Source organism: Podarcis liolepis (genome assembly GCF_965112155.1).
Source record: "Podarcis liolepis genome assembly, chromosome: 2".
In the NCBI taxonomy this organism is placed as follows: Eukaryota; Metazoa; Chordata; class Lepidosauria; order Squamata; family Lacertidae; genus Podarcis; species Podarcis liolepis.
The window spans coordinates 123,238,389-123,266,264 of NC_139555.1; the positions used below are offsets into that span (position 1 = coordinate 123,238,389).

The window sequence follows — 27,876 nt, forward strand, 5'->3', positions numbered from 1 at the left end:
CATTTGCTCCAAATTCTTCAGGTCGGGCATTGTTTTCTTTATCGGAGAAGACTGAGGCAAAGAAGGCATTGAGGAGTTCAGCCCTTTCTGTGTCCCCTGTTTGCATTTCACCATCTTCTCCTCTGAGTGACCCCACTGTTTCTTTGTTCTTCTTTTTGCTACGAACATACCCATAAAAACCTTTTTTGTTGCTTTTAACCTCTCTAGCAAGCCTGAGTTCATTCTGTGCTTTAGCTTTTCTGACTTTGTGTCTACACGTGCTGGCTATTTGTTTGAATTCCTCTTTGGTGGTTTCCCCCCTTTTCCATTTTTTGTACACATCCTTTTTTAATCTTAATTCAGTTAAAAGTTCTTTAGATAGCCACCCTGGTTTCTTTAGGCACCTTCCATGTTTTCGTCTCATTGGTATTGCCTGACGTTGTGCTTTTACTATCTCCCTCTTAACAAACTCCCAGCCATCATGAACTCCCTTTCCTTTTAGTATTGCTGTCCATGGGATCTCACCCAGCACTTCCCTAAGTTTTATGAAGTCGGCTTTCTTAAAGTCAAGAAATTGAGTCCTAGTATGCTTGGCTGCTACTTTCCGCTGTATAGTAAACTTCAGAAGAGCATGATCACTCGCGCCTAATGATCCTTCCACATCTACCCCACTAACCAGGTCATCAACATTGGTTAGGACCAGATCTAAAATGGCTGTTCCTCTTGTTGCTTCTCCCACTTTCTGGACAATGAAGTTGTCTGCAAGGCCAGTGAGGAATCTGTTTGACCTTATGCTCTTGGCTGAGTTTGACGTCCAACAAATATCCGGGTAATTGAAGTCCCCCATTACTACTATCTCCCTTCCTTTTGCATACTTGGCCATCTGTTCCAGGAAGGCAGCATCTATGTCCTCCGTTTGGCTTGGGGATCTATAGTAAACTCCCACAATGAGGTCTCTGTTATTCTTCTCTCCCTTAATTTTGACCCAAATGCTCTCACTTTGGCTTTGAGGTTCTAAATCTTGGATCTCTTCACAGGTATACACATCCCTGACATATAACGCCACTCCTCCTCCTTTCTTGTCTGGTCTGTTTCTCTGAAATAGATTGTATCCCCCCATTATTACATTCCAATCGTGGGACTTATCCCACCAGGTTTCAGTGATGCCTATTATGTCATATTTAGTTTGCTGTACCAAGAGCTCAAGCTCATCTTGTTTATTTCCCATGCTTTGCGCATTAGTGTACAGACATTGAAGTCCATTAATCATTCCCCCGTGTCTCTTATTTAAGGATTTTTTCCTCCCTCCACTAGGTCCGCGTGCTGTTTGCTCCATTTGGTCTATGACATTTGGATGATCATCTTCATTAATTGATAGACTCCTACCTTCAGGAGCACTGTCTCCCTCCCCCACATTAGTCAGTTTAAAGCCCTCCTGATGAGGTTTCTGAGATTTTTGGCAAAAACATTTCTCCCAACCGTTGTGAGGTGCAGCCCATCACTTGCCAGAAGTCCATCTTCAAGAAACTGCAGTCCGTGATCTAAGAATCCAAACCGTTCCTGTTTACACCATTTGCGAAGCCAGCTGTTCACTTCCACTATTTTCCCCTCTCTCCCTGGGCCACGTCGTTCAACTGGGAGGACAGACGAGATGACAATTTGTGCATTTAGTTGCTTCAATTTCCTGCCGAGAGCCTCGTAGTCTCTTTTGATCTTCTGGAGGCTATTGTTTGCAGTGTCATTGGTTCCCACATGAACCAAGAGGAAGGGGTATTCGTCAGTGGGTTTTATGATTTTTTGCAGTCGTTCAGTTACATCTTGGATCTTAGCCCCGGGGAGACAGCACACTTCCCGAGACATCTTGTCAGGCCCACAGATCTTGCCCACAGATCTTGTCAGGCCCACAGATTACTATGTGTCCACGTAGTAAACAAATACATGGACTTGTCTCCACTTGAAGAAGGAACGGAAACTGATCACAGCGTCATTCTTATCCCCCAGTGGGATATTTTGTAAGATGCCGACACAAATCCCCCTCTCAATGAGAACAGGCATCAAGGTCTTCTTGAACCTCTCTCCATTGTCAGTTTCTGGCACAAGGAGACCAATGAACGTCCATCTGAAGTGCTGGAGCAGCGTGACAATCCCTGGGTACAGAGCTTCTTCTTTGGGGACCATCCGGTAGAAAAAAGGAAACTGCCTCTTATCATTCACACCATGAGAGACAAAAGCATAGCTGACCTGGCAAGAAAAGGAAGATGGTTGGCTTGTTTTGGCTCAAAGCCCACATATTTCTTACCCCAAATAACAAACATTTCCCATGTAGAGATAAATCTTCCCAGACCCAGAACATAGAAGCCCACTTTTATCTGTATGGATTTCTTGGATTTCTGTTTTATATGCTTTTATACTACTTTCATCTTGCATTTTTAATGTAATGATATTGTTACTGTTTTGATGTTGGGCAACACATAGATAATTTTCAAATATGAAGTGAATGGTTTTTTTAAAAAATGAAGTGGGTTATAAAAGTTTTAAATGAATAAAAATTCAGTGTTTCACTCAGAGGAAACCAGTCTACTTTCCTTAGTATTTAGAAACACAGACACCTGTACCACAATGTTTCTAGGTATCCATCTAAATCTGCAAACAAGTTCAGAAGACCCAGAGAAGCGGTGGGGTGTCTAGTTATGAAGGAGATCACAGAAAATACTTTTGTCCAGAATTCATTTACTTTGGAGCAGTCCTGCCACGCATGCCACTAGGTTATAATGTTTTGACAGCCCCTCCAGCATGAGGGGGAAGCACTCCTTTATGCAAAAGGTATCAATTGTGGTGTGAAGTACAGTGGTGCCCCGCAAGACGAATGCCTCGCAAAACGGAAAACCCGCTAGACGAAAGGGTTTTCCGTTTTTGAGCTGCTTTGCAAGACGAATTTCCCTATGGGCTTGCTTCGCAAGACGAAAACGTCTTGCGAGTGTTCCGATTTTTTTCCGCTTCACCCCCCCTTTTTCTAAGCCGCTAAGCCGCTAAGCCTTTAATAGCCGCTAATCCGCTAATAGCGCTAATGCGCTAATAGGGTTGCTTCGCAAGACGAAAAAACCGCTAGACGAAGAGACTCGCGGAACGGATTATTTTCGTCTTGCGAGGTACCACTGTACCAGCCATGTATTCTTTTCATGGAGTGTTCCCTAGTTTGAACCAAAGAATGCCTTGAAGCAGAGCTTACTCTAAATTGCTTCTTCTACATGAACTCCTCAGTTGTGTTCTTAGTATGACTACTACTATTTTAATTATCCATCTTTTTCACTGGTGAGAACTTAAGGTGGTTTCCAGATAAAATAAGAACAGCTAAAAACGTAGGAAAAAATCATTAAAACCATACAGTGGTACCTCAGGTTACCTATGCTTCAGGTTGCATATGCTTTAGGTTACAGACTCCGCTAACCCAGAAATAGTACCTCGGGTTAAGAACTTTGCTTCAGGATGAGAACAGAAATTGTGCTCCAGTCGTGCAGCGGCAGCAGGAGGCCCCATTAGCTAAAGTGGTGCTTCAGGTTAAGAACAGTTTCAGATTAAGAATGGACCTCCAGAATGAATTAAGTATTTAACCAGAGGAACCACTGTACCTATGATTTTGATTTGAAGTAGAAGTTGGATTTAATAGAATTTTTAAAGAATATAACTAAGCCTTTAATGGGGCCCAAGGAACCCATAATAATTCAAACTAATGAGATTGATTGTCTTGTAGCTTCATTTTTAATGGATACAAACAGCTAAAAACATAGGGAAAATAAGCGAGAAGAAATGAATGTAGCAGGAACCTCAAAGCCACTGAAGAGGATTGTCTCAAAGGAGTCTGCAGCACAACTATCACCAATGGGATATCATCTTGTTTATTTTAATAAAGTCAGCATTGTGGTTCTGCTACAAATTCTGAAAGAACTCCTTTGAGAAGAGATGCTCGTTCCAGAGAATCTAGATATGTGTCTGTCCACCAAGAGAAATCCCTCCCAAATCATTCTTCTGTCTCACTTTGCCCATCTCTTTTACCCCCTCTTTTAGTTCTCTGCAATGAGGCTCAGCCAGAAAATGCCATATCCCTCTCCATTCCTACCTGTGGGATTTTATAGATGCCCAATGTGCCTGAAAGCAAGATGGAGTTTTGAGAGTCAGCCATTTCCAGAACAGTCAGTAAATCATTCCGTCTTCCACATTTGTAGTTTGGAATATTTGCCTTCCCGGTAGACAGCAGGTCTAGCAAAGCGTCATAGGTCACCCTTCCATCAAAAAAGTTCTCATGGATGCTGTAGCCCAGGGTGATGTTGAAGGAGAGCCTGGCATTCTGGTTGAACTCTTGAATGGCAAGCAAGAAGGAGAGCACCTCCCAGTACTTTGTGTTTCCTTTCCTGCAAAAATATACAGATTGTGTCATCATCCTGCAGTTAGTGAAGTAGCAGATTTATCTGAGGGATTTTTAAGGCAAGCTTTAACCGGTGATATAAAAACCTGGATTTTATTTCCAGAACTTCACTTGTGCTTACACTGATTCAGAAACAAAGCCACCAGCTCAAAAGCTCACCTAATTATATATCATTGGATGAGAGAGAGAGGATAGCCTTTGTGAAGGAACTGCACTGCTACAAAGGAATAAACGTATTATATTTATTTTATTTTGGGACATTTGGGGTTGATTTGTTTTCTAGGACAAATCTTGGTTGGCAGTCATCTGACTCTTCTTTGATTTTTAGTATGTTCATGGACCTACAGTCTATAATCAAATGTAGCTCGAAGGTATGATTGTGGGGAGAAGAAATAACTCCATCCCCACAAAATATCTTACCATTTAAAGCTGGAAGAGGGAGTCCTGTTGAAGGTTTGTTCATGAAATATGGCTTTTGTGGGAGAGATGATCCCACTAATGAGGTGGTCTCCTGGCCTGTAATAGTTGAATGGGTCTATCTGACTCCTCTCCAAAGTTAATGAGCATTTTGCTTTCTGCATTTCACAGTCTGCATAAGGCAGTAGCAGCAGAAGAAGAAGAACAACAAGGAGAAGAATCACTGTCATTCTGGGACTGCCTGGAACAGCCCTCTCTGTTGTGCATTCTCCCCTCAGTTCATTAAATGAAGCCAAACCCTTCTTGTAAAGCTGATGAAGTCCAAACAAGACTTCACATCTGAAGGTATAGAAGACAAGCTCATGACTATATATTCTGACTCACCTGCCCTAAACCTCTGTCCAAGCTGTTGATGACATTTATGTCCCTGTCCTTTCCACCTTGAATGCACAATGTCACCTCACGTAGCTCTTGTTTTTGGTTTTTATTTTAATGGCATCAGATATGATCTTTGGACAAATCCCAGGAGTTTTGGTGTGTAGAAATGAGGGTCACTACGATTTTGATAATCATAAGGCAGATAAGCATTGGCTCTGCAACATCCTGCAACATGGCTCCATGCTCAGGTGCAGGGCTGGAGAAAAACATGTTTTGCAACAGCCCTCAGATGTCACTCTAGACTCTGAGATGGCGAAGGGAAGGGGCAGCTGAACATATCTAAACTTTGTGGAAAAGCACATTCACAAGAGCCAGGGTCAACATTTGGTTTTCAGACAGTGGGGAGGAAACTCTGCTCTATAGGTCTGATTAGGCCCATCATATCCCATATTTTGACCTGTATGGCTGTTATGGTCAATCTGTGTCACCCCAACAACCCTTCACTTGACATTTCTTTTCTTTCTTTCTTTTAATATGATTTTTATTAATTTCTTTTTTAACACAATATTTCAGCATACCAATAACAAAACAAATAAATTCTTTGCTCCCCTGAGCTCGTCACTTCCCTCCATCCCTTCAACCGGTTTTTAATTTTCGAATCTTTGTGTCGCACTTTATATCCTCTGCTTCAGATCTTTATATCCTTATGATCAACTCTGTCTCAATGGTCTATAAAGTTTTGAGATTTCAGTTTTTTCGTTGCAGAATTTATATCAATCCCACTTGTGTCTTCCCATTTTTACAATAGTTATTCAATATACCAAATAAATTTACTCCAATCTCTTTGAAACTTTTGCTTGTCTTGATTCTGGACCCTGCCTGTCAGTTTGGCCAATTCCGCATAGTCCATCATCTTTGTCTGCCACTCCTCAGACGTTGGTAATTCCTGCAAACCTAAGTAAATTTAAATGCTTTACTTACAGTAATCGGAAGTCTCACTCACACATTGTTCAGTGCTACAGCAGAAACAAGAAGATAATTTTGCTGCAAAATACAGAAGTTAATCTCAGCCTGAGTCTAGAGTCTGGAGCCCCTGCCTCAGATGCCTGCTCAGCTTACATGGGTCAAAAAGAAGAAAAAGAGAGGAACAGGAAACAAATACCAGTGGTACCTTGGTTCTCAAACTCAATCTGTTTGCAAACCAAGGTGCAGCTTCTGATTGGCTAATTGGCCCGGGAAACAATGCCAACAGCCGAAACAGACATTCAACTTCCAGAAATCGTTCGCAAACCGGAACACTTACTTCCAGGTTTGCGGTGTTTGGGGGCCGATTTATTCAGGATCAAAGCTGTTCAGGAACCAAGGTACCACTGTAATGCCTCCCTCCCTCCCCAAAGGAGGTGGGGGTGTCCAGGCCATGCCTCCTCTATAAATTTACAGCTCTGTGGTCCTTAACCCTTTCATGTACTAACTAGCATAGACATGCACTGTTAGGTCTGACTGAAAAATCTCCCAGTTTCCACCTCATCTTTAGTGGTGACCCTACATATAACATTTGGATTACAAAGTGAGAAGGCGGTGGTGGCAGAGGGGACAGCTGGCTCTTGGGTTGGGCAGGGGAAAGCTCCACCTTTGGTTCCTCAAAGTGATGATGACCTCTGCCTCTAACTTCTCCACCTGGACTTGGGAGGTGCCTCCTGTATCTGGGATGACAGCTTGAAGCGCACCAGCGCCCACCCTGCCCTTGTCCTCCAAAGGTCTGGATTGCAGGACAAGATGAAGAGAGGCAGGAAATGATATGAAGAGGAGTCGGTCCCTTCCTCACTCTCTTCCACTGTGGTTCCTGTGACAGCCCAGATCCCTCCTCTACCCCAATTGCAGGCCCAGTTTTAAAAAGGCCCCAATGCAATATGGTCTCCACCGGCCCTTCAGCCCACCTGCCCTCCTTGGGTCTCCACTGAAGCACATTAGGAAATCCAATGGATCTGGCACTGAATTCAGGAAAGGGGAGAATCAGAAGTGTTCTGGTGTGGCTAGGAGGATGCAGCCATCCTGTTGTTATGAAAGGCTTGTGTTCAGAGTGCGGCCAGGATTTGATACAAGATATGCCAGTATCCACAGCAACTGCATCAGTGGTTCATAGTGTACCAGAATTGGTGGACTTATCTGTAACCAGAATTGGTGGTTAGCTCTGAGCAAGCTGAACCATTAGGAAGAGAAGACCAGGAGGGGCTATGGTGCTGATGGTAGATTTGGATTGCAACCATCATCAACCACAGCCAGTGTTGCGATTTTTATGATTTATTAAATTTATTAGTCACTTTATCTTGCTCAGGACAACCCAAAACAACTTACAACCAAACAAACAAGTGAAGAAATCCCGCATAAATACATTAAAACCAAGAGGAAAAAGAAATACATTAAAACATCCCACCGACATTTAAAAGACCGCAGATAGTTAAAGAAATGAGGCCAGGTTATAGAAGAATGTTTTTGCCTGGAACATAAAGATATATAGTGATGGCACCAGGCAAGTCTCCCTGGGGACAGCATTCCACAAATGGGGAGTCACTGCAGAAAATACCTGTTCTCCTGCTGCCAACTACCAGATCTCTCATGGAGTGGGAAAACAAAGAATGGCCTCAGATGATGAGCAAAGTGTTTGGGTCAGTTATATGTGACTAGTTATTCCACAAACTGCAACTGTCATTGCAATGAAATTGAGGAGACAACAGATCACACAGGTGAGATAATGACAGGAACTCATTTTCTCTGCTTTATAAGTGGATGCAATGTTAGTTTGAGAGAACATTCCCAACTAGAAATACAGAAAAAAATCCCCACCTACCCCCCAGATCCCAGATACCCAGTTGGTATTGGCAATTGCATGGGTAGGCAGGTATAATGTATCTGGGTGATCAATTAGGTTCTGGGGAGATCTCTCACCTGCAGCATCAACCCAGTTTCCTAAGATTTCCTCCTGCACTGTTGTGCCCCTCAACAGGTGTCACTTGCAAAAGAGTAGCTGAATGAAATAAAACCTCCTGGTGTTTTGTTTCACTGTTTGGTTTTTGTTATCAGGTGCTCCTTTGTATTCAGATCAGGCCTCAGCACAATAATGTAGCACTTGGGAATGAAGATGCAGCCCAGAAGCCCAGCACTGGAGGCTAAGATAGAGAAAACCTGCACAGCTACCATGTACTTCCCCTTGGTGCTCAGGTAGGTGGGAACAAAGGACACCCAAACACTGCAGAAGACCAGCATGCTGAAGGTGATCAGCTTAGCTTCATTGAAGGCTCCAGGAAGCTTCCTGGCTAGGAAAGCCACCGTGAAGCAGATGGCAGACAGGAAACCCATGTAGCCAAGGGAACCATAAAACATGGCAGCAGACCCTTCATTACATTGCAGGATGATCTGCCCAGCTTGGGAGCTCATGTCAGAGTCTGGGAATGGGGGAGAGGTTCCCAACCAGATGGTGCAAATGATCACTTGGACACTGGAACAGGAAAGGACAATGGAGTTGGCCAGACTCTTCCCCAGCCATCTCCTCACCTTGTTCCCTGGCTTGGTGGCCAGGAAGGCCAGGACCACAGTGATTGCTTTAGCCAACAAAGAAGAGACGGCAACTGAGAAGATGATGCTGAAGGCTGTTTGTTGGAGAAGGCAGGTCACTTTCCTTGGCCGGCCAATGAACAGGAAGGAGGACAAAAAGGAAAGCAGGAGGGAGATGAGGAGGATGAAAGAGAGGTCCCGGTTGTTGGCTTTGACTATTGGAGTTTCTAGGAATTTAAGGAAGATTCCTAGCACACAGCCTGTGGTGATGGAAAAGAAGAAGGCAAAAGAAGCCAGGAGGATCCCCAAAGATTCTTCATAGGCCAGGAAAGTGATAACTTTGGGAACACATTGAACTTGACCCTTGTTTGGATACTGATCTTCTGGACATTTGGTGCAGTGTTTTGCATCTGAGGGGGAGAAAATGGGTGCCTTAGCATCATTTACATCCATTACTATCTTTGTTCTATTGCATTTTGAAAAAATATGCTGAAGTCAGGAGGCAAGAATGTGCAATAAGGAATGAACAACATTGGTTTCTTAATTGGCGTATTGTACCATTCCTTTCCCCTCAGGTGACAGGGGTGGCACATAATTTTTTCCTCAAAATTTATTGTCAGAAATTTCTTGTGACGTAGATAAAGATGAAAGGCAGTGACTGTCCGCCAGAGATGCTTCTGGTGTCTTGATTGTACAGCTTTTGCAAATGCTGAATACACACCTCTTTACCTTGACCCTTGACATTTATGGTGTTTTATTTTGTGGAGCGTAACTGTTCTACTAAACAATTCAAAGTGTTGGTGCTGACCTTTAAAGCCCTAAATGGCCTCGGTCCAGTATACCTGAAGGAGCGTCTCCACCTCCATCGTTCTGCCCAGACACTGAGGTCCAGCGCTGAGGGCCTTCTGGTGGTTCCCTCGCTGCGAGAAGCCAAGTTACAGGGAACCGGGCAGAGGGCCTTCTCGGTAATGGCACCCGCCCTGTGGAACGCCCTCCCACCAGATGTCAAAGAGAAAAATAACTAACAAACTTTTAGAAGACATCTGAAGGCAGCCCTGTTTAGGGAGGCTTTTAATGTTTAATAGGTTATTGTATTTTAGTGTTTTGTTGGAAGCTGCCCAGAGCGGCTGAGGAAACCCAGCCAGATGGGCGGGGTACAAATAATAAATTATTGTAGTTGTTGTTGTTGTTGTTGTTGTTGTTGTTAGTATTATTATTATACTGCCCTGTTCCACCTGAAACGGATTCATTTAATATAAATTATATATCTGGCCACTGAATTTTAAAACAGGGGAATAGCCCACAGTTCGCTTCCTTGAGGCCATTTGTTTCAACCTACTTCCTGTAATTTAAGAAGGTGATTAAAAATAGAGATGTCAAGAAATGATCCACATTTAAAAATATCTCTATCAGAAAATGCCTCTGAATTAATCGCTGACCTCTTTCTAGTTCTCCCTTGGAGTCACCCACCTTCCCAAGTGGAGATGGTCCCTTCCATACATGGAGCACAGCCATAGCAGCAAACTGCCTCTCCTTCTTGAACTACCTTGGCGTATCCCGGGCGACAGCTTTCAGTGCACCTGGAGCGAGGCCTGGTCTAATCATAAAGAGAAGATGCTGCGTTAAAGGGACAATAAAGGGAGTATTTGTGTCTACAGAGTTCACTTACAGAGTTTGGAAATGACCCTACAGGATCTCTTGTCCTTCTTCTCACATGCACTTTTTTCAGGGAAGCACTTTTGATGCAGAATGACATGGTAGGGAAACCTCCTGGCTGTGTTTGCTTGCTTGTTCCAAAATTATATACAGTGGTACCTTGGGTTACAGACGCTTCAGGTTACAGATGCTTCAGGTTACAGACTCCGCTAACCCAGACATAGTCCCTCGGGTTAAGAACTTTGCTTCAGGATGAGAACAGAAATCACGTGGCGGCAGCAGCAGGAGGCCCCATTAGCTAAAGTGGTGCTTCAGGTTAAGAACAGTTTCAGGTTAAGAACAGTTGCAGGTTAGGTCCTTTAATTGAAGTATGGGATAGGTATAAAAACCTTTTAGAACATAAAGTACCACACTGGTTATCTCCGTTAGAAGTTATGAGCATAAAGAAAATTAATATGAGAGGCAATTGGGTCACATATGGACAATTGTTATTTAAAGAAGGGGGAAATGGAAAATGAAACCATATGAACAGGTTAAAGAATATGTATATGATTGGTTGCATTATTTTCAGATAAATGAAATGTTTAGGAAAGATATTAAAGATGGCGGTTATGCCGACAAAGATTCAAAATTTCAGATTGAAATAATAAATAATGACCACAAAATTCTATCCAAAATGTACAAGTTGTTGTTAGAATGGAATCTGAAAGATGAGGAAGTCAAGTCGGTAATGATACATTGGGCCAGAGATGTCGGCTATAATATATACAATTTGAGGATTGGGAAAAATGATGGAAAGAAAATTTAAAATTTACAGCATGTATGACGTTAAAAGAGAATGTTATGAAAATGTTTTATAGATGGTATATAACACCGGTGAAATTAGCGAAAATGTATAAGGCATGTAATAAGTGTTGGAAATGTAAAGATAAAGAAGGTTCTTTTTATCATATGTGGTGGGAATGTAAGAAAGTGAAAGGCTTCTGGGAAAGGATATACAATGAGTTGAAGAAGATTTTAAAATATACATTTACAAAGAAACCTGAGGCCTTTCTGTTAGGAACACTAGGAAATGAGATAAAGAGAAAGGATTGTAAATTTTTCCAGTATGCAGTGACAGCAGCAAGGGTGCTGCTGGCTCAGAAATGGAAACAACAGGAAATACAGACGGTGGAAGAATGGAGAATGAAGTTGTTAGACTATGCTGAGGTGGACAAATTGACTGGGAAGATTAGATACTTAAGAGACCAAAAGTTCATCAAGGACTGGGGGAAATTTGAGGAATATCTGGAAAGCATAAGTGAGGGACAGATAACGCTAGAGGGGTTTTAAAAAGCACTGCGAAAAACTGAGAAGTATTGTCTAAAGGGAAAGAAAATGAAGGGTATAAACAATGACAATACAAACTAGGGAATGCACAATTAAAATAATGACTATGGATGATTTACGGAAAAGCTGAAGGAAGTCCAGAAAAGAAACATTTTGTGAAAAATTGGATGTGAAATTAGTATGTACGTTTTGTTTTGTTGTAAAATTAATAAAAGAAAATTATAAAAAAAGAACAGTTGCAGGTTAAGAACGGACCTCCGGAACGAATTAAGTACTTAACCCGAGGTACCACTGTATCTGACCTTCCTATCACAACCGCCAAGCGTCCCGATTTTCCAAGGACAGTGCCAAAATTACGAAAGTCTGATTTATCCTGGAATGTCCTAATTTCCCCTGCCAGTGCCACCGCTCCTGATCTCAGGGAAGAGGATGAGTCGGTGCTTATTCTGAGTGGCGGTGGCAGTGAGGGAGCATCCTGCTGCCTCTCTGTGGCCTTTCCATGGCTGCCTCTGCCAGCATCCTCCCTTTGGCAGCTCATAGTGGCTGCCACCACTGAGGCCCAGCCCTGTGTGATGCGCTGGCTCTTGCTGCAGGTAGAGGGTGGAGGTGCCCTGGGAAGGAAGGAAGTGGAAGTGGAGAGGATAATAATAATAATAATAATAATAATAATAATAATAATAATATATTTGTACCCCACCCATCTGTGGGCAGCTCCCAACAGAATATTAAAAACACGATAAAACATCAAACATTAAAAACTTTCCTAAACAGGGCTATCGTCAGATGTCTTCTAACAGTTAGATAGTTGTTTATTTCCTTGACATCTGATGGGGGGCATTCCACAGGGCAGGCGCCACTACCGAGAACATTCCCTGTAACCTCACTTCTCACAGGGAGGAAACCGCCAGAAGGCCCTCAGAGCTGGACCTTAGTGTCCGGGCTGAACGATGGGGGTGGAGATGCTCCTTCAGGTATACTGTGCTGAGGCCATTTAGGGCTTTAAAGGTCAGCACCAACACTTTTAATTGTGCTTGGTAACGTACTGGGAACCAATGTAGGTCTTTCAAGACCAGTGTTATATGGTCTCGGCGGCCACTCCCAGTCACCAGTCTAGCTGCCGCATCCTGGATTAGTTGAAGTTTCTGGGTCACCTTCAAAGCCCCACAAAGAGCGCATTGCAGTAGTCAAAAAGAAATGCCTTGTGCATCCATGTCTAATCTTGCCCCTTTCTAAAATGTATTTATTGGTGTGTGTGTGTGTTTCTTTTTGTAAATCTACCAAAGAGTAAAATAAACTAAAACATGGATTAAGGGGTTTTCTCATGATGGTGGAGGGTGTGTGCTGTGTCCTGTTGGGTGGAGACAAAGATAGGGCGGTTGAGAAGGGCCTGTTGGAGGGGAGTGAGACATGTCCCTATTTGCATCAAAGTAGAGAACAAAAGATACAAAAACAATATAGCAATCCAAGACTGCAATAACCAAACACACTTACGAAGAGCAGCAGCTAAATAAGCCATCACCTGAAGAAGTTGCCTTCTGAATTATTATTATTATTATTATTATTATTATTATTATTATTATTATCATCATCATTATACAAAAGAGTTCTGATTTGCTATATGAGGGGGCCTGCAGGTTCCAACCACTGCTCTACCTATTCAAAAGGACATACGCCCGGGTAAGTGTGCCCCGGGTTACGGTTGAACTTCCCTTGGAACTACTCGACAGGTTATTTGAGCTCAACACTTACCATGTGGCTTAAGTTGTCTCCTACCTTGTTACTACCCTTGGGCCACACAATGGCTTCTGAATTAATGGTGAACTTGAAATAAGTAGGTGTCTCTTTCTCTATATTCCCAACTTTCACTCTAAAAGAAGACTTATTGGGAAGCATGACCCAGTTCTCAATATCATAGTTGCCTGGCAGCTCCCCATTCTCGTCCAGTCTGAGGCTGCCCATGCAAGTGTTCAAAAACTGGATTTCTCTTAAGGAAGGATGAAGCTGAAATGGCAGGAAAAACACCAGCATTAAGGAAATAGAAAACCGTGTTGAATATCTCAGCCCTGTAGAATGTCATACACGAAGGCTGCATCATAATAATAAAAATCTTATTATTTATCCCACCTGACTGGGATGCCCTAGCCACTATGGGGAGCTTCCAACATATATAAAAACATAATAAAAATTACACGTTAAATTTCGCTATACAGAACTGCCTTCAGATGTCTTCTAAAGGTTATATGGTTACTCATTTCCTTGACATCTGACGGGAGGGCATTCCACAGGGTGGGTGCCACTACCAAGAAGGCCCTCTGCCTGGTTCCCTGCAGCTTCACTTCTCACAGTGAGAAGGCCCTTGGTGCTGCATCTCACAGTGGGAGTGGAGATGCTCCTTCAGGTATACTAGGCTGAGGCCATTCACAACTTGCATCTCTCTCAGGGCACCAGAGCGCAAGAACTAGATGGTAGGGGAGTGTTCTGTCATAACCAGAATAGGCAGAAAGGTTTACCTCCACCACAAGTGTCACTGTTTAGATTTTCGTCCAAAATGGGCAAAACAAAAAAAGAATATCTGACTACCAAATTTGATTCCAGAGATGGGAAAATGGATTGCAGTGGGAAAGAAAGGAAACAGCAAAGGAAAGGAAATACCTGCCCTGTAAAACTGGCTAAAATTTATAAACTAAAATCGAATGTGTTGGAGATGTAAGGTATCAGAGGGATCCTTGTATCATGTATGGTGGGGATGTGATAAAAAAAATGGGGAAATATACACGAGGAACTGGAAAAAAAATGTTTAAAACAACACTTGGTAAGAAGCCGGAAACATTCCTTTTAGGAATTATAACAAATGACATCCCAAAAGACATGAAGTGAATCCTTTTTATATGCAACAGCTGCCGCAAGGTTATGGGTTGCAAAAAATTGGAAATCAGAAGAAGTACCAACATTGAAAGATTGGCAATATAATTTTTTTGAAATGATGGCAACAATTAGAATGCAATCTAATCAAAATCTCAAACCAGAATGGAAATGTCTAGAAGAATACATGACCGAAAGATGCTCCAACAAGAACTTATTGATATGTATAGACTGATTTCACAAAGTTAAGTCAAGCTAAGCAGATACATAAGATTGAATGCTTAATTATTAAGATACAGAATTACAATCTCAATAATAAAGTTACAAAATAATAACAAGGAAGTCACGCACGGGTGGAGGGAAGACATAGGGCAAGAAATAAGAAATGGATAAATGTTGGTACATAATGAAATGTGAAAATGTGAATTTACGAATATAATGTATATGTATCAATATGTAAAGGTTTCATATATGTATTGCAACATTAATAATAAATAAATTAAGTGGGGGAGGAAATACCTGCCATGGCTGTAGCCTTTGACGTTCCAACCTGTCTCCTCCACTTGCCATCAGCATGACCTTAGATCTGGATGAATATGCAGCATTCAAAGCATGAGCCACAGCTTCGACACTGAAGTAAGTGATGTAGCTGTCTTGAGACAGGACTCTCTGCAGCTCCTCTTCAGGCACCATCTCCAGTTTCTCATTCTCTGTGCATCTTGTCCGACCTTTTACAGCCAACAAATGCTTTGAATAGAAACAATGAAATGCTTCACTCATAAACTTTTTAAGAAGGACAGAACCTGGGTTATAGAATTGATATTCTTTCTTTATTGGGGGCTTCATGACAAAGGCAAAAGAGCCATGGATGTACTGCAAGTAATCAGGGGGAAAAGCAAAATTCAAATTAATGTCCTGAAAATTTGTTGAGATCCAGACTTTTGCCCCAATTTGTTCCTCCATTTTTCTTTGTAGTATCATGATGGTTACCCATGCCAAGTGAGTGTTTTCATAGTAAACAAATACATTGACTTGTCTCCATTTGGCAAAGGGTTCACTCTGGATGAGCTTTTCTCCTGCATACTTTTCTGGTAGTCTTTTTAACAAGGCAATGCAAATTTCATGGCTGATCAGCAGAGGAGTCAAGGCACTCAAGAACCTTTCACCGTTGTCATTGTCTGAAACAAAGAGGCCAATCCACGTCCATCCGAAATAGAGGAGGAACTTGACAATCCCCCAGCACTGAGTTTCTTCTCTGGGGAGTATCTGGTAGAGAAACGGGAACTCTCTTTTATCGTCAAGAAGTTGAGTAACCAAGCCAAAACTGATCTAGTGAGGAAAGGAAGAGATTGGTGTTTTATATTGCTTCCAGGATAATGAACAGATATTTAGTAACCTGACATTATTATTATCATTGTAATACACAATTTGTCCTGGTTGGTCTGGCTGGAGTTGTAGGCTGAAAGATTTGGACGTGCAAAATAACAAAAGCATTCTGGGAAATGACACCTGACCCGACCAGAGACGAATGGTTGGTGAAGATGATGGACTATGCCGAAATGGTGAAAATGACAGGAAAATCAGAAACCAGGAAGATAGAAACTTTAATAAGGAATGGGGGGATAGAAGTTACTTAAGAGAATACTGTAAACAACTAAAAACTTTGACAGGATTGTAGTGCACAGTGGTACCTCCATGAAAACCATGGAGAGGTAGAGGAAAGTCTAAGGATTCAGGGAATCCTAAATGTTGATGATTATGATTAATGTTTGAATTCAAATGCCTAGTGTAAAACTGAATTTAAAAAGGGAGCTGGGCATGTTTAGCCTGGAGAAGAGGAGGTTAAGGGGTGATATGATAGCCATGTTCAAATATATAAAAGGATGTCACATAGAGGAGGGAGAAAGGTTGTTTTCTGCTGCTCCAGAGAAGCGGACATGGAGCAATGGATCCAAACTACAAGAAAGAAGATTCCACCTAAACATTAGGAAGAACTTCCTGACAGTAAGAGCTGTTCGACAGTGGAATTTGCTGCCAAGGAGTGTGGTGGAGTCTCCTACTTTGGAGGTCTTTAAGCAGAGGCTTGACAACCATATGTCAGGAGTGCTCTGATGGTTTTTCCTGCTTGGCAGGGGGTTGGACTCGATGGCCCTTGTGGTCTCTTCCAACTCTATGATTCTATGATTCTATGAAATTATATTAAAAAAAAGAAAGATCTGGAGGGCACCTGCCTTTCACTCCCTTTAAGGAGTCTCAAAGCAGCTAACATTCTCCTTTCCCTTTCTCCCCCACAACAAACACTCTGTGAGGTGAGTGGGGCTGAGAGACTTCAAAGAAGTGTGACTGGCCCAAGGTCACCCAGCAGCTGCATGTGGAAGAGCAGAGACTTGAACCCTGTTCACCAGATTACAAGACTACTGCTCTTAACCACTACACCACACTGGCTCTCACCAGGTGGGTGAAGGTTGAAAGTAAGATCCCTGGATCCAGTCATGCTATTGTTTAGTTGTTTAGTCATGTCCGACTCTTCATGACCCCATGGACCAGAGCACGCCAGGCCCTCCTGTCTTCCACTGCTTCCCGCAGTTTGGTCAAACTCATGCTGGTAGCTTCGAGAACACTGTCTTGTCCTCTGTCGTCCCCTTCTCCTTCTGCCCTCCATCTTTCCCAACATCAGGGTCTTTTCCAGGGAGTCTTCTCTTCTCATGAGGTGGCCAAAGTATTGGAGCCTCAGCTTCAGGATCTGTCCTTCCAGTGAGCACTCAGGGCTGATTTCCTTAAGAATGGATAGGTTTGATCTTCTTGCAGTCGTCCTATGCTATATAGCCAAGGCTCTCCCCCCCCCCCCGCCAGAACTCATCAGAGCTCAGCTCCAGCACCTCTCAGGTGGGTGCCATTGCCATTCTAAGAAAACAAGGGAGAAGTTAATGGTGAGCTCCAACACCTCTTTTCTAGAAAAATAGCACTGGCTATAGCTAAGCATTATCTAATTGGGGGGGTTCTGTCTCGACTTCACTGGAAAGAAAGTGGAATTTTCTGCAGTTGAACTTCTCTGCCCCTCCAGGCCCCACCCTTCATACCTGTGGGATTTTGTAGACGCCTGACAAGGCTGAAATCTGTTTTGAGTTTACAGAATTGCCCCCTTCAAGAACAGCCAAAAGGTTATTCTGTCTTCCACAGTGGTAGTTGGGAATATTGCTTTCCCCGCCTGAGACCAGGTCTAGCAAGGCATCAGAAGTGATCCTGGCATCAAAATAGTTATCATAGAGGTTGTAGCCCAGGGTGATGTTGGGTAAGAGCCTGGGATCACTGTTGATCTCCTGAATGGTGAACAGGAAGGACAAGATGTGCCAGTAGAACTTTGGCGTTGCTCTGTAATAAAAAGATACGTTAAAAAGTGTAAAGCTGCTATTCGCCAGTACATGAAAACAAAATGTCACATCTTTTGTTTTATCAATCTAAGGGCTTTTCTGGGCAATATATAACTCTGAACAATGTGGGCACAAAAATGCGCCTTTGAGTGCTCAGTTTGTGTTCTAGAAAGGGAATAAGGATGCAATCCCAAACCCACTTGCCTGGCAGGAAACCCTGTTCAATCATTCAGACTTATTTCTCATGGATTGATTGCACTGTAAGTCAGTAAATATCACTTTCAGCCCAGCAAATTGTGAGCGGTTGAGTCCTTTGGTTTAAAAATAAAAAGATATCACGAGGCCAGAAGGACTACATTTGCTCTCACTTTGAGTCTCCTTTGTGCAAGTGAAGTCAACAGTCAGCAGAAAGTGGGCTGATACTCAGACCCAAATATATTCACCAGATGCATTGCACTTGCCTAAGCATGCAATGGGGGGGGGGGATGTTCTCTCAAACTGACATTGCACCCAGCTATAATGGAGAGATCGGTAGAAGGAGAAAACTTTGTGCAACACACATAGATAAGCTATGGAACTCACACCAACCTGGATGGCCTTAAAAGAGAATTAGACAAATTCACGGAGCTCTTCTGCTCAAATCCTGCTTTCTGGTTGCTCCCATCTGGTTGGCCATTGTGAAGAGTTTGGATTTGATATCTCGCTTTATCACTACCCTAAGGAGTCTCAAAGCGGCTAACAGTCTCCTTTCCCTTCCTCCCCCACAACAAACACTCTGTGAGGTGAGTGGGGCTGAGAGACATCAGAGAAGCGTGACTAGCCCAAGGTCACCCAGCAGCTGCATGTGGAGGAGCGGGGAAGCGAACCCGGTTCACCAGATTACGAGTCCACCACTCTTAACCACTACACCACACTGGTGAGAGCAGGATACTGGAATATATTGAATATATGGGCTCCCGTTGGCTGATCCAGGACTATTTCAGACTGAGGAACATTTTTTTAAAAAAAATAAAAAATCACATCCCCTCCCACATTATCAGCACAAAATACTTTGTAACTAACACATCAATGAGCACTGGCTGAACTCTCACACTCCCTTCCCCTCTCTCCAAATGTTCAGTTGTACAATGCATGCAGATCTTCTTGCTATAGAATACATATAATCCACACACACATACCTTCCAACATTTCTCCAATGAAAATAGGGACGACCATTATTAGTAGTAGTATTAGTATTATTAGTATTAGTTTTAGTATCATTATATTTATAAAATGACTGGGTTGCCCCAGCTACTCCGGGCAGCTTTCAACCTATATAAAAACACGGCAAAAGTTTTTAAACTTCCCTATACAGGGCTGCCTTCAGATGTCTTCTAAAGGTTCTATAGTTACTTATCTCCTTGGCTCGGGGTCGGATAATTCCATACTCTCTAGCATTTCTCTGATGAAAATTGGGACATCCTAAGGAAAAGTGGGACACTCCTGGGTCAAAACAGAAACTGAGACGTCTTGTGTAAATCCAGGACTTTCCCTGGAAAACAGAGACACTCGGATGGTCTGCACTCATTCAACCACACTTGCAACCTTTGTATTACGTAGTAATGCTGGTGATCATGGAGAAAGCTGAAATAGGGACTGTTTCCCTTGTAAATAGGAACACCTGGAGCAGAGCATGCAGAAACAAAGACACCCACCTGCACCTACTAACTTACCTCCTAACCTTCATTAATGGGGGTTGGGAAAAGTTGTATAGGTATAGAATAATTTTATTTGGAGGTGTGTTTCCACTGATGAGGAAGTCTCCAGGGCGGTAGTAAAAGTTTACATCATTTTGATCCCTGATCAGATTCAAGGGGCATTTTGTCTTCAGATGCCCACAGATTCCACGAGGCATTAGCAGCAAAAGTAGAAGCAGAACCCCCAGAGAGATCATTCGGCCTTCTGCACCTTTCTTGTGAGTGCTCCTCTCTCCTCCTCAGCTAACTGATTAGAAGCCAAAAGCTATTGGAAGACCAAAGCTGCAGTGGCAATAAATTTATGCAAGCCTTCCCCACCCACTCACCCTTTTCCCTGCTCTAAATCTTGACTCAGTCTGATGCAAGAGATATTCCGGGTTTCAACTTTTTCCCTCCCAAGGCGCAGTGCAAAAATTAACCTCAGGCTGCCTCAGATCCTAATGTGTAGGAGACCTCCAGCAATGTCTCCCAAGCTTCAGAAATAGTAATTATAAAGGCAATAATTATAATTATTATTAATTGTAATAATTATAAAGGCAAGGCAACTCGTCCCTTCAATATCCTGGAGGCAGGTGTAGAGCTGGAGAAAAAAATGTATTTGTGAGAAATTGCAGATGTGGCGTCAAAGTACGATGTGAGTCGGAGTGAGGGGGGAGTTTGGCCTGAACTTTGCTGAGAGAAAACTGACAGCCCTGGTTGCAAAAGAGCAACAGCCCCCTTCTAGTGTTATTCCACAGCAATTGAGAGTTCAGGAGCCTCTGATCCTAGGATTCTTTTTCAAAACCATCTAGGTTGGTAAAAGGTAAAAGGACCCCTGACCATTAGGTCCAGTCATGACCGACTCTGGGGTTGCGGCGCTCATCTCGCTTTATTGGCCGAGGGAACCGGAATACAACTTCCGGCATACAGCTAAGCCGTTTCTGGCGAACCAGAGCAGCGCACTGAAATGCCATTTACCTTCCCGCCAGAGTGCTACCTATTTATCTACTTGCACTTTGACGCGCTTTTGAACTGCTAGGCTGGCAGGAGCAGGGACCAAGCAACGGGAGCTCACCCCGTTGTGGGGATTCGAACCGCTGACCTTCTGATTGGCTAGCCCAAGGCTCAGTGGTGTAGACCACAGCGCCACTAGCGTCCCATTGTATAGGAACATACAATCAGGGGGGGAAAGCAGGGATTCAGACACAATATATGGCAAGCAAAGTACCATGAATGTATTTGTCACAGTGTACCCACTATTACAAGGCATGCAGTACATGCAAGTGGTACTCTAGAATAATCAAAATAAATGCAACATTACAATAAATGTAACGGGAGCTCACCCCGTCGTGGGGATTCGAACCGCCGACCTTCTGATCGACAAGTCCTAGGCTCTGTGGTTTAACCCACAACGCCACCCGCGTCCCATCTAAATTGGTAGCCATCACCATAAAAGTGATTCATCTTCTCAACACACTCACACCACATGGGCTGAACACATCTTTTGACGGGATGTTTATTGTAGTACCTCTTTAAGAAACACTCGGTGTAATAATAATAATAATAATAATAATAATAATAATAATAATAATTTTATTATTTATACCCCACCCATCGGGATGGGTTTCCCAAGCCACTCTGGGTGGCATTTAGAAACATAGCAAAACATCATTCATTTATTTTTTAAAAAAAAAACTTTCAGCAAGTAGAACTAATGAAGGAACCTTTACAGTCTCTACACCAAAGGGGGGCAATTTGAATTATATGGGAGGCAATTCGAGAATGAGTTAGACCAAGTTAATGGCCTTTTAGGCTTCCTCCACATGAATAGTTCACTTTTTGAATAATAAAAATTATATGTGACAGGGTGGGGCACCAGGATTTCAGAGAGGCTTAGGTGGGGCATGGCCAAAAAAAAAGGTTGGGAACCACTGCTCTACTCACAAATGTCCACTAATGGGCTTCCTCTGTGTTCTGCTAGTTAACCTTGTTAACTTCACAGGGTGAGTCAGCCTGTTTATGGTCTGGAAAAGTTTACAATATATTGCTTGGCTTGGGTTGCTACCATTTTCTTTTACATCATCAGCTGAAGAAGGAGTTTCTCTTCGAAACTTGGATCACCGGGCTCCAGTCATATTTGCTACAGCTGCTCTGCCACTTCCAATAATTCCTTGCATCAGAGATAATGAAAACATATCATTTATTGTAATGTTGTACTTATTTTGATTATTCTGGAGTATTTGCATGTACTGCAAGCCTTGTAATAGTGGGTACACTGTGACAAATACATTCATGGTACATTGCTTTTTTTCTATTTGTATGTTCCTATACAATGGGACGCGGGTGGTGCTGTGGTCTAAACCACTGAGCCTTGGGCTTGCCAATCAGAAGGTCAGCGGTTCGAATCCCCACAACGGAGTGAGCTCCCGTTGCTCGGTCCCTGCTCCTGCCAGCCTATCAGTTCAAAAGCACGTCAAAGTGCAAGTAGATAAATAGGTAGCGCTCCAGTAGGAACGTAAGCAGCGTTTCTGTGCCCTGCTCTGGTATTGCCAGAAGCGGCTTAGTCATGCTGGCCACATGACCCGGAAGCCGTACGCTGGCTCCCTCAGCCAGTAAAATGAGATGAGCACCGCAACCCCAGAGTCATCTGCAACTGGACCTAACATTCAGGGATCCCTTTACCTTTACCTATACAATGGAAAACTTCCCTAAACAGGGCTGCCTTCAGTAGTCTTCTAAAAGTCAGATAGTTGTTTATTTCCTTGACATCTGATGGGAGGGCGTTCCACAGGGAGGGCGCCACTACCAAGAACGCCCTCTGCCTGGTTCCCTGTAACCTCACTTCTCGCAGTGAGGGAACCACTAGAAGGCCCTCGAAGCTGGAGCTCAGTGTCTGGGTTGGACAATGGGGGTGGAGACGCTCCTTCAGGTATACATATGGGCAACAGCAGCTTCAAAGCAGCTGAAGGGGGGACATTTTCAAAGGAATATGTGTTCTCCTCTTTCAAAGAGAAGGTAAAAGTCCAGCTGGGCTCCATGGGCCTCATAAATAGCTTTGTGTGTCCTGACTTGTGGGGACATCTTCAGGTTAGGAAACGGCTCAGGAGTAAACCCTACACAAATCCGGAGTCCCTAAGACGGATGGATGGTGTCTTGTATGCCTCCTTCCGGAAACTCCTGCAGCCAAGCTGGAACCAAAGACATTGCTCTGCTTTCCTTTGGGCCACATAAGTGAAGCCAAGAGGGTGGTCTTGTCATCTGGACAGCCTAGGACCTCCATACCCATTTCTCAAGACTGTGACCCAGGGAGGTCACTTGGGTGCTGCTATCACAGTTGTTTGACTTCACCCCTGGAGGTGCCCTTTTTTGTCCCACTGCCCTTCCAAATATTCTGATTTCTTTCATTCCATGGAATGTTGTGAACCCCTAGGATGGAGGATGTGGGGAGTAGAATCTGGGTCCCTCCTGCACACAATTCAGCTCTGGTCCGGCAGTAGACTTTCTGCAGATTCACCAGGTTCCCTCTGAACCTCAGCCCTCTCTCCATCTTCCATTCCCAGTTGCAAGGATGGTTTTTCTCAGCATTCTTCAGCCATGAATCACAAGACCAAGATGGCCTCTTCTGGCTGTGGTGATAAACCATGAGCTGGGCATCCACATGTACTACTGCAGTGAACTGGAGCAGTTGTTGGCTGGGCTCCCATACTGCACTGTACAGACCATGCGTGGAGTGAGAGGAGGAACCTGGAAAGGAAAAAAGGAGGGGAAGGCTAAGGGGTCAAAACTAGCCTATGAATTCTCCTATATAATATCCCCCTGTACTTCCATGGGAGGTGAGTCTTTTGCTCTAATGACAGCTAAAACCGCACTCAGCAAATAATAAATTATTATTATTATTATTATTATTATTATTATTATTATTATTATTATTCTTAAGGGTGGGGGGGAAACCACCTGGAATGCCCCAAGCCCCCAAACTCTGACCATCTAACCTACATAGCTGGGGAACCTTCTACTGATAACTCCTTCATGCTCCTTGCATGATCAGTAGTCCCTGGCTGGATCTAGACACATAAAAAAACATTTCCAGAAAACACGTTGTAAACCTCATATTGGGAAGGGCCATCAGGTTTCACAGTTTTTAATGTAGCTGACTCCCCTGTCTTCTCCTGTCTGGTGGTTAGTAAGGAAAAATAGGTATACAGTGGTACCTCGGGTTAAGTACTTAATTCGTTCTGGAGGTCCGTTCTTAACCTGAAACTGTTCTTAACCTGAAGCACCACTTTAGTTAATCGGGCCTCCTGCTGCCGCTGCACCGCCAGAGCCTGATTTCTGCTCTCATCCTGAAGCAAAGTTCTTAACCTGAAGCACTATTTTGGGTTAGCAGAGTGTGTAACCTGAAGCGTATGTAACCCGAGGTACCACTGTATAGAAGAATTCCTGGATGCCAAGATCCTTGTTTGGGCCAACTACTTTCTGGCAGTTCCCAATCCCCAGCTGAGATTTAAAATAACAAAAAAGGCAGCAAAGTAAAGTGTGGAAACATAGGTTGTTAGACTTTTAAAATATGCCTTTCTAAATTCCTTCCAAAGTACCCCTCTTTCCACATATTTGCTAAGTTAAAAAATGGTTTACTTACAAACTCTTTAAGGTCCTGTGAATATGTTTTTCCATTCAGCAGTCAGAAAACCCAGACAGTAAAACATAGGTTCCAAAGTGGTGAAAGGTTTCTAAATTATTTGTGTAGAAACACAAGGGTAAGTTGTGTAAGCCATGCAGTTTGAACTAGGGGCTACCAGCTCATAACTCTTTTTTTAAAAATTTTTAATAAATTTTATTTCCAATATACACAGTTTTAAAATCACAAACATACCAAAAAAGAAAAATAAACAAATCTAAACAATAAAACATCAAGACGTAAGTATATTTCTCCAAAAGTCATTTTAACTTCCCTCCACCACGATTTGAGCTATATCACCTTTATAACCTTCTTGCAGATCCTTATTTCATCCTTTATCTTTACTTCGCAGATTCTATAATTCGCCTACTGTTATTTTAATACTGTCTAAGTTTTTTTCCATATATAATATAAATTTATTCCAATCGTTAATAAAGATTTTGTTACTCTGGTGCCTGATCTTCTGTGTCATCTTTGCTAACTCAGAGTACTCAAATAGCTTGTTTTGCCATTCACTAATAGTTGGGATATTAGATGTTTTCCAATTTTGTGCCAGCAGTATCCTGGCTGCTGCCATTGCGTACTGGAACATAATTTGATCTTCTTTCCTAATCTCCTCACCGACCATTCCTAGAAGGAATGCCTCTGGTTTTTTAGGAAATGTATATTTCAGTATCTTTTTCAGTTCGTCATAGATAGAACCCCAAAACTTCTTCACTTCTTCACATGACCACCACATATGATGGAAATCGCCCTCTTTTTTTTTACACTTCCAACATCTTTTGTCTCCAGTTTTGTACATTTTCCCCAGTTTGACAGGTGTAATATGCCAGCGATACATCATTTTTTCCATATTTTCTCGGAGGCTAACACATGCTGTAAATTTCATATCCTTAGTCCACAGTTTCACCTATCTCTCATATTCTAAATTGTATCCCAAATCTATGGCCCACTTTATCATGACCTCCTTCACCTCCTCGTCTTTGGTATCCCATTCCAGTAATTGATTATACATTTTAGATAAAAGTTTACTCTTTCCTCCTAGTATTTCCACCTGGAATTTTGATTTTTTCTCACTCATCCCTATTTTTTTATGTTCATTCCATAGGGCATTAATTTGGTGTACCTGTAGCCACCCTATTGACTTATCCTTTAATTCTTCATATGATTTAATTCTCCACCCTTTATCCGATTTAATCAAGAGGTCTTCGTAGGTCCATCTTTGGTTTCCCATGTTTAAGTTTTTGATTGATGAGATATTAACTGGTGATAACCACCAAGGTATGCCCTTTTCCAACAGTCTTTTAGTTCTATTCCAAACCTCTAACAATGCTCCCCTCACAATATGATGGGAGAATCCCTTATGCACCCTTTCTTTTTCCTGCCATAAATAAGCATGCCAGCCAAATCTAGCATCAAATCCTTCCAGGTCTAACACATCCAGATTTTCCAGAACTATCCAATCCTTAATCCAGCACAAACATGCAGCCTCATAATATAATTGCAGATTCGGGACGGCAAACCCCCCCTCTTTCTCTCCTATCTGTAAGCAGTTTAAACTTGATTCCTGCTCTCTTCCCCTACCAAATAAACCTGGACAAGGTCCTCTGCCAGTTCTTAAACATTGTCGTGCCTCTGATTACTGGAATATTCTGAAATAAGAATAGTATTTTTGGAAGGATGTTCATTTTTATGGCAGCCATTCGTCCCTCCCAGGAGAGTGTTAATCTACTCCAACTGTCTAAATCTTTTTTAATCTCACTCCAGGTTCTATTATAGTTATTTTCCACTAAATTTATATTTTTTGTCGTCATCCAAATGCCCAAGTACTTCACCTTTTTCACTACTTTGATCCCTGTTGGTTGTTCTAATTGAGTTCTTAAATCGTCAGCCAAATTTTTTGTCAGTATTTTTGGCTTATTTTTATTTAACTTAAACCCACATAGCTTTCCAAACTCCTCAAGCAGCTCTAGAACTTTTCCCACACCTTTTAATGGTTCTTCTAATGATATTACTAAATCGTCAGCATATGCCTTCAATTTATATTCTTTCACTCCAAGTTTAATTCCTCTTATTTCCAGTGTTTCCCTTATTTTATTTGTGATTATCTCCAATACCATAATAAACAGAAGGGGGGACAGAGGGCACCCCTGTCTTGTGCCTTTTGAAATCATAAAAGAATCTGTTAAGTTATTATTAATGATTAATTTAGCTCTTTGGCTCGAATAAATTGCTTTGATACCCTCCAAGAAGGGCCCCTTTATCCCTACCCTTTCCATACACTTTAAAAGAAAACACCAAGATACATTGTCGAAAGCCTTCTCGGCATCGACAAATACCAGAGCCGCAGGAATTTCATTTTTAAACTCTAGATATTCAATGATGTTAATTATATGTCTTATATTATCCTTCAACTGTCTGCCTGGCAAAAATCCGGCTTGATCTTTATGGATTGATTTCATCAGATATTTTTTCAATCTTTTTGCCATTATCTCAGCAAAAATTTTATAATCATTATTAAGTAGTGATATCGGCCTGTAGTTTTTTATGTCAAGTTTGTCCGCATCTGGTTTTGGTATTAAAGTAATATGGGCCTCTCTCCACGAGTCCGGTATCCTCCCTCCCTGCAAAATGTTTTTAAATACCTCACATAAGACAGGTGTTACGTATTCCTCCAAGACTTTATAATATTTTTGCGACAGACCGTCTGGTCCTGGGGCTTTCCCTGGTTTCATTTTTTGATAGCCTCCTTAACCTCATCCGTCGTTATTGGTTTGTTTAGATGGAATATTTCGTCTTCTGTCAGCCGCTCACCCCCATTTTTCTCCAGGTATCTTCCTATTTCTGCTATATCTTCATCCTCCTTTCTTTTGTACAAGGTTTCATAAAACTGAAGAAACATTCCCTTTATTTCATTTGGATCTTCTATTATATGTTCCTCTATTTTGATCTTATTAATCACCATTTGTTTTTTCATTTTCCTTAGCTGCCATGCCAGCAATCTCCCCGTCTTATTTGCAGATTCAAAGTATTTTTGTTTCATTGATTTTATCCTCCATTCTACCTCTTGCCCTAATAATGTTGAGTATTGAATTTGCAGCACTTTAGATATTTGTTTCATCTTTTCATCCTCGGGATTTATTATTAGTTTTTCCTCACACTCTTTCAATTGTTTCACTATTTCTTCCTTTTTTGATTCTCTTAACTTCCTTCTATAACTATTCTGTTGGATCAAAAATCCCCTAAGAACTGCCTTACTTGCTTCCCAGACTACATCAATTTTAGTTTCTTTGTTTAAATTCCACTCAAAATACTCTTTCAGGGTATTTTTGGCTTTCTCAATGATCTCTTCGATTTCTAATAGGTATTCGTTCATTCTCCACCTATACTGTCCCAATGATTTACATTTTATTTCCAAACTGATTGGATTATGGTCAGAAAGTGTTCTAGGTTCTATCTCGCACTTCCTTGTTCTTAATGTAAGCTCTCTTGAGGTCCGGATCTGATCGTTTCTTC

General features: G+C 42.3%; 1 protein-coding gene across 1 annotated transcript; it reads right to left on the reverse strand.

The window, feature by feature from the left end:
• Positions 1-1,890: 1,890 nt before the first annotated feature.
• Positions 1,891-27,736, reverse strand: LOC310699289 (vomeronasal type-2 receptor 26-like; the record flags this gene model as incomplete). The annotated part of the gene is made up of 10 exons (XM_083486936.1): positions 1,891-2,220; positions 4,097-4,388; positions 6,828-6,956; positions 8,259-9,159; positions 10,220-10,346; positions 13,508-13,735; positions 15,116-15,343; positions 15,587-15,862; positions 17,677-17,968; positions 27,675-27,736. The coding sequence occupies 10 exons, from the start codon at positions 27,734-27,736 to the stop codon at positions 1,891-1,893; spliced, it is 2,865 nt and encodes a 954-aa protein (XP_083343062.1).
• Positions 27,737-27,876: the final 140 nt, after the last annotated feature.